Source organism: Phalaenopsis equestris, unplaced genomic scaffold (assembly GCF_001263595.1).
Source record: "Phalaenopsis equestris unplaced genomic scaffold, ASM126359v1 Scaffold000118, whole genome shotgun sequence".
In the NCBI taxonomy this organism is placed as follows: Eukaryota; Viridiplantae; Streptophyta; class Magnoliopsida; order Asparagales; family Orchidaceae; genus Phalaenopsis; species Phalaenopsis equestris.
This window is the reverse complement of record NW_018164560.1, coordinates 117645-125466: the sequence shown is the minus strand read 5'-3', so window position 1 is coordinate 125466 and position 7822 is coordinate 117645. Positions and strand designations below refer to the sequence as shown.

The window sequence follows — 7822 nt, the reverse complement described above, 5'->3', positions numbered from 1 at the left end:
TGGACAATTAGAAAGCAAAATTACATATTGGAACATTTATTGAAGTTGTCTTTGACTTTTGGAGGCAGTTAAGAAGGTCAGAGTTTGAGGATTGAGTTCACCTACATTAATAGTTATTCTAGTATTAAGTGACTCCATATGAAGCACTGTATGACTGGAAGCGCAGAACTTGATTAAGTTATGTTAATGAACATCAACTATTAGGACATGAACTAGTTAATAAAGCCATAGAGCAAATCAAATTAATTAGAGGCAAATTGAGAGTTGCTCGGGATCGACGGTAAAATTATTATGAGCCAAGCACTGGGTAGTTGAGGTTGTGATTTTATGTTTCTAAAAATCAGGCCAATGAAAAGTACTAACATGGAAAATATTGGTCAAATTGCTTGCAAGCTAGCCTTGTCGTTTGATATGTCAGATATCCATAATGTGTTTCACATATCCATATTGAAAAATTATGTTTCAGATGCAGGCCATTGAATTTCACATGAAGATATTGAGGTGCAAAAAAAATTTTCATATATCAAAGAGTTGGAGTAAAACTTATAAATGAATATTATGTCGTTGAGGATTAGACAATTTTTTTTGTTAAAATAAAGTGGAAGCACAGGCAAGAAATAGAAACTACTTGGGAAAGAGAACAAGAAATGCGGCTTAAATTTCCTTTTCTATTCAAGTAAATATTCAAAAATTTCGAGGACAATTTTTATAACGAATGGAGTACTCTAATACCCAATTTTGTCATATTTAGGTAAATTGTGTATATATTTTAATGAAATTTTTTTGCACGCTTCCTTGTGTTGAGAATGTGAATAAATCTTGAATTGAATTGGATTGTTTATATTGGTAATGATAAGTGAGATTAATCTGCCACTTGTTGAGTCTTGATTTGTGCAAGTTGGAACTAATGTTAGTCGGAATTGCGTCCAACTGAGTTGTCCATCTTTGTTGCGCCATTGTTTGACCAAAAGGGAGGGTTAGCTGCGTCTTGACTTCAGCCAGCTTCTTATTTGTGCCATTAGGAAATTATGTCAATCAAGGGATGGTTGCTATTGCCATCCGGAATTGCTGACCCGTCTTGCCATATACGTGGTTGACTCCAAGGAGTTGGAAGATAATTTTGCATTAATCATTTTCCTTTCGGAAAGATGAGGCAGCATTCAACACAAACTATTTTAATTTTTCTAAATCTATTTCAACTTCATTGCCTTTATATTGTTTTGCATAAACTTCTTATAATTTTTTTTCCATATTGTTTTAAATTAACTTATAATTTTTTTTCGTTTGCTTAAAAAAACTATGAAAAAGTTTATCTTTATTTGGCTAACAGATCTCCACCAATGCAAAGATGCGTTCTACTGCCTTTGCAGCATACGGCGCATTAAGTGAATGTGCCACAAGTACTCAAGGTCAGGCTTTCGTTGAGCAGGTATGTCAATATTTGAACTTGATTCTACTGATTAAAAATGTCATGTCCAGTAAATACTCAAATCATAACTACAAGGTGGCTTACAATATTTGGCAAACCGTTTAATTTAAAGTCTCATCTTTTATGCTAGATTTACTGGTTGCGGTTATCTTTCTTGTGGAATTATTTTCAGTTTAATCTTCCACTTAAATGGCTTCGAACTGTACTTTTTCAATTTCGTATTCCATTTTTTTGAAACTAGCAATGTAATTATTGCCTTCACATATTGAATACGTTTTCGTTTCCTTATTGCCGGTTAGCCTTGAATAAGCAGAAAGCATACCGAGTTGAACTGGCTCTGGACAGTAAAATCTCGAGCAATTGCAGTTAAGCAAAAAACAAAATACTACATTGTGGGAGTTATAATTTATGCTGTTTGGCAATCTTTTTTGCTGTATATTTGTGCTTTTTAATACTTGAATAATGAGTTTACCTGAGAAAAATTCCTACTTCTATCAAGTAAAGAGTAGCCTTCTGAGCTATGGTTGACATTCTATAAACCACTTTTGTTTATGAAAATGCTTCTTCCAACTCTATACTAAGGATTTATCTAAACATTATATATTAAATTAGTCTAATTATTGATTAATGAAAGAGTTGTTAGCTAGTTATGTTGGAATTAACTGCTAATTATTCAGGGTTTAGGTTTAGGACTAATTAAGATTATGCATTAGTATAGTTTGTCACTGAAACATTCACTGCTATATCTATTAGAATATTTGGAAATTGATTATACTATTTATTTATTAATTATTAGGACTATAAGCTGTAATTAGTTTATTAATTAATTATTAATCAAAATTAATGATATGGATTTAACTTATTTTTCTAACCTACAAATTTATAACTAGATAATGAAATAAGTACAACATGGACAATTAACAGGAACTTTTAGAGAAAAAAGAAATATATATAAGACAAAAAAATAATATGAGCGCAAGGAAGCACGGGAGTTTGAAAATCTGTTGTATCGCCTAGTTTCAGCTTGGTGAAAATAGTTATAACATTTTTTTTTCTTGTTCTAATCCCGCTTGGGGAATAAGATGTAAACTCTCATTTCCGCCAGCACTGCACTCAGTAAGCTCCCATCAGAATCAAGAGAATGCTGTGAATCATGATCATCAGAGAATTCACCATTGAGTTAGGTGAGAAATTTCTAGACCAGGAAGATCAATATCCATTGTATTATTTTTATGTGGTGTAGATAATATAACTGTAGGAGTGGAAAGTGCGGGCACAACAATTTCAACTTCTAGAGGATCGATTGGAATGTGATTTTTTATTCAAACCTTAACTAGTGATGGAACAGCAGCTACTGTTGGACTATGCATGATTTGGCCATTTGAGTATACCTTTTAACCCTGAATTTTTTCGTTTCTTAAATCTGAATGAGTCTTGAAGCAACTAGGATAATTTTGGATAAAGATATTGCAGAATGAACAATTTTTTTAAGAGATTTAGTGCTCATATTAAATTTTGATTAATTATTTGGGTAATATTTTTACATATCCTTGTTAGACGAAATTTTATAAATTAGGTAGTGATGATGGGGTTCAGGCTATTATTAATGAATGCTAAATTTTCTTGATCTATTGTTTCAATTGGTAATTAAGTTTGCTATTTTCTAATGATTAATTGTTGGAATATTAAGTTATTCAATTGATTTCAAACAAATTAAAAAATAATTTGTTAAATTAGTTATTTCTTTCTAACTTTGCTATGAAACTAGCTTGTTTATTATTGTTAGTTTGAACCAACTAAGAGAGGGTAAGTTGGACTTCCAAGGGGTTTTTTGAAACTCTTCCCTAGCTGAATCCACATACTGATATGCAGAATTAACAATTAAATCAGCCAGTCATTCACAAATCTAGTTGTTAAATTTTATTGTTTCGCTATATCTGCTATTTTTTTTATATCGATATTCCATTTAGGTCCATTCCACTTTACCCCGTCTTATTCTCCATCTTCATGATGATGACTCGAGAGTTCGTCAATCTTGCCGGGTAACTTTCTTTTTCCCATTTTTTAGTAATTCTAAATCAATTTTCTCTCGAGGCTTTTACCAAATTTATATTCGAGCAGAATACCTTCAAAAAACTTGCACCACTGATAGGAGTGGATGGCTTGTCTTCCCTCTACACCAAACCATATTTTAACTCGGATTGTCGGTGTGTTTTCTCATCCAACTGTTAACTTGTTCAAATTTTCAGGATTTATCATATTGAAATTTGTATTCTGCATGTCTCAGGAGTGACTACGAGGATTTTTTGAGGGACTTAACCAGACAGTTGGGCCAATTTTTAGCCGCTAAACTTGGTGCCTACCTGGCGGCAGTGATCCAGGTGAGAGAAGCTTCATGTTCTTTGTTGAAGGAAAACTATAAATAGAGTGTTTTGACTTTTGAGCTAATTCTGTACTATTACTGTAGTGTTTTGATGCACCATGGCCTACTATTCAAGCAAATGCCATATATTTCTCCAGCTGCATTCTCACTCTTCCGGAGGACCAGCGCACACCGCTACATTATCATTTACAGGTCAGAATACATTTGGATATAGAGGATATCTCCTGATTCTATTGGGAAAAAAACTAACAGGGCATTTCCATAAATGCCACCCAATTCTTATGTATTTACATATCAAACACCTAAATTTTATTATTACATAAAAATAGTAAAATACTACTTCTTAAACCTTTAAGAAGTGAAACACACCTTTCATGCATAGGGGAGGTGTCATTGTATGTAAAAATCAAAGTTTAGGTTTTTTATATATGTAAATACAAAAGGATTGAGTGGTATGTATGTAAACCTTCCAAAACTAATCTGTTGCGCCCCCTTTCTTTAGGTACTTTCACTTCTTGTAGGAAAATGAGTCAGTCCCCCGATACGGTTGTGCGAGCAACCTGTTCGTTTTCGATGGGACTTTTACTCAAGTCCTCTTTTCCCCATATATGGGCTTTACCTACAGACCTTGATAGATCTGATTCCTCAAGAAGTTCTCAAGATTGAAGCTCTTTTAACTCATACCTTTGTTTAGTCTTCTTTTCAAATGTGGAAAGGTATCTTTGTCCTCTGATTGTGTGTGTTGTGTTTATTATCTCTTAGGGTGTGATGTAAACTGTTGTATTGAGTTGTATATTTATCAGGAATGTAATAAATGAAAAACAAATGAAGAGATCAGAGAATATATCATGGCCATTTTCGCCGGCATGTGATTTAGAGAGTGGTGGCTTAGAAGAAGATTTATTAGTATTTTTTTTTTTATTTTTGAATGTATGGTTGTATTTTTCTTTTGTTTGTTTCTTTATCTTTTGATGGATATCTAACTTTTTGTTTTACTGGGAAAAGATGAGCTCAAATGGTAACATGCATTATTCAAACTAACGATCTCACAAGAGGAAACTAAACTCAACCTGGGTAAGTGCATTGTTCGAGTTTGTTTCTTCTCCAAAATAATGTATAATGAGGCTAAAAATTTCACTTAATGGTTCAACAAGAGTTGAAGAAACATAAACAGTGACAAAATACTTGTTTCTTTGAAGATGGTTGAAAATTTAGGATTATAAGAGATGATTTTTAAAAAGGATAAAAATAAATAAAATACAATGCCTTAAAAGAGTAATTTCATCAAAAATGCCAAGTAAAGTGGCTATTCATTAAATTTGACTTGCAGTTAACCTTGAGCTCTTTTTTTTTTCTTTTTTTTTTTTTTTTTTTTTTTTTTTTTTTTTTTTTTTTTTTTTTTTTTTTTTTTTTTGTGATATCAAATTGATGAAACAAGTAGATGGACCAGTGTTCTTTATAAGTGACCAGTAAGCCTGACTTGTTATATTGCAAATAAAACAAGTGAACTAAGATCACTTGCTTACTATATCAATTTATTATAATGAAAGAGCATGTAGTTTGAATATTCTGATAATTACAATAGCAAGCCATAATGCCACTAAGTGGATTTGTCTGCACGAATCTGTTTGTCCTTTTTGACTCGTATTTTTATTAATTTTAATAAATTAATATCATTTTTTTTTTTTTTTTTTTTTTTTTTTTTTTTTTTTTGTGATATCAAATTGATGAAACAAGTAGATGGACCAGTGTTCTTTATAAGTGACCAGTAAGCCTGACTTGTTATATTGCAAATAAAACAAGTGAACTAAGATCACTTGCTTACTATATCAATTTATTATAATGAAAGAGCATGTAGTTTGAATATTCTGATAATTACAATAGCAAGCCATAATGCCACTAAGTGGATTTGTCTGCACGAATCTGTTTGTCCTTTTTGACTCGTATTTTTATTTAATTCTAATAAGTTATAACATTTTAAAGTCTTTTTAGGTCTATCTCTATTTTTCTTAAAATGAGTCTAAAGCATTTTTTTTTCTTAAATGTCAACGTTTAATATGATTAAACCATTTAAGATTATCTAATCTTTTTTGCCATTAGAGCTACACAAATTCTTTCATGGATATATTTTGTTTCACATTTTATCTTCAAGTGCCAAATCATTCATTAACTTGAGCATTATCATCATAACATGTGAGATCTAGCTCGGAGCTTGAAATAATCGAGATAAGTATGGATTGGCAGACATTGGAAGTTCAATTAATCAATAACAAATATTTTAATATATTAAAGAACCACTATAAAAAATTTAATCAAAGTAAAATAATTAAATTTACATTGTTTTTAATTGTCCGCATTATCTTTAAATTTTTTCTTTTAACATTTATTTTTAAATTAACTTGGGCTCCGTATGGGACCGCGGTTGGATAGCTTCACGACGGCATCCAGCGCAATCTTACGAATTATTTCTATTTTTTTTCGGAGTCCTGCTGCAAGCGGGACGCGAATTTGGCGGAAAGCGGGCCTTGGGAACAACCCAGTTGTCGGCTTTCGCGATCTTATTTTTCTTCTGCCCGGCATATTGCGACGCGACCACTGCCCTAACGCCTCGCGAAGCAAACGCTCTCAACTCGCTTCCCCACCTGTCCCCTGCTGCCGATCCTCTCGCAAAACCAAAACCAAGTTGTCTGCTGCTCCTTCCACAATCGTTTGAAGCACATTGACGAAGGCCATAATTTTGGGAGAAACTGGGAGCTATTCATCACTGCCTTCCAAACTTACTCTAATCCTGAATGTGCCTTCCAAACTTACTCTAATCCTGAATGTACCACGAGGGGTTCATGCAAGAAGGGCATGGTTCTAAGCAAAATTGGGATGGAGAGATTTCGATTTTAATTTTGTTAATTTAAGTTATTAATAGTAATAATTAATTCATATATTTTTAAATTAATAATAATTAGATAGATTTATATATTATTATTTAATAATTAATTTATTTATTTATAAATATATTTTTATGTTTTTAATTATTTGATGTAGATACAAGTTATTACTATTTAATTATTAATTAATGTAGTAATTTGTTTACTAAAAAAAATTTATTTTATATTATATTTTACACAGATTTATTAATTATTAATTAATGTAATAATTTGTTTACTAAAAAAAATTATTTTATATTATATTTTACACAGATTTATTGAACTGGGCAAAATTATTATTTTTTCAAAAACAAATGCCCCATAATTGTTTTCAGACAACTGCAACAAACAACCAATCAACTTCCCTGCAGCAACTTTCTTAAGCAGCGCTGCTGCAGCTGACCCAATCAAAATTATTATTTTTTCAAAAACAAATGCCCCATAGTTGTTTTCAGACAACTGCAACAAACAACCAATCACCTTCCCTGCAGCAACTTTCTTGGGCAGCGCTGCTGCAGCTGACCCAATCAGACCCTAAACTTTAAAAGTCAATTTAAGATAGCAATAAGATAATTAGTTCTATAAATTTTAAGAAACTAATAATAATAACCGAATAATAACCACAGGAGCTAATTTCAATTTCTTAAAAGCCACAATAAAACTCCAAATGTAACCATGACTTCTAATAAAAAAATAAAACTGTAATGAAACTGCTCCAACAGACTAACTAATATGTTCTAATTTGTGTTATCAAAGTTTTATTAATGAAGCCATATTACCTAAGTCTTTAAGTAACTAAACATGAGAATTTCAGACCAATTGTTTGTAGAAAGCAACAACTTCGCACAAAAAGCCTCTACACAATTTTATTCTTGAACAGCTTCCGAGACCTTTTTTTTTCCCACTCAATCATATACAGAATCTACACAATTTTATTCTTGAACAGCTTCCGAGACCTCTTTTTTTTTCCCCACTCAAGCATATACAGAACTGTGATGCACAAACAAGCTATAACAAAGATCTAAACATTATACGTGCTTCCAAAAAATAAAAATAAATAATAAAAAAAATAATAAAAAAAAATGCCAG

At 31.6% G+C, this 7822-nt stretch overlaps 1 protein-coding gene across 1 annotated transcript in view; it reads left to right on the top strand.

Moving 5' to 3' along the window:
* LOC110021062 (protein SHOOT GRAVITROPISM 6) overlaps window positions 1-4750 on the top strand; it is a 156878-nt gene extending 152128 nt beyond the window's left edge. The window contains 7 exon segments of the mRNA XM_020719393.1: window positions 1331-1429; window positions 3400-3471; window positions 3551-3636; window positions 3717-3810; window positions 3897-4004; window positions 4315-4333; window positions 4336-4750. Coding sequence (XP_020575052.1) covers window positions 1331-1429; window positions 3400-3471; window positions 3551-3636; window positions 3717-3810; window positions 3897-4004; window positions 4315-4333; window positions 4336-4478 — 621 coding nt within the window. The 3' untranslated portion in view covers window positions 4479-4750.
* The last annotated feature ends 3072 nt before the right edge of the window (window positions 4751-7822 follow it).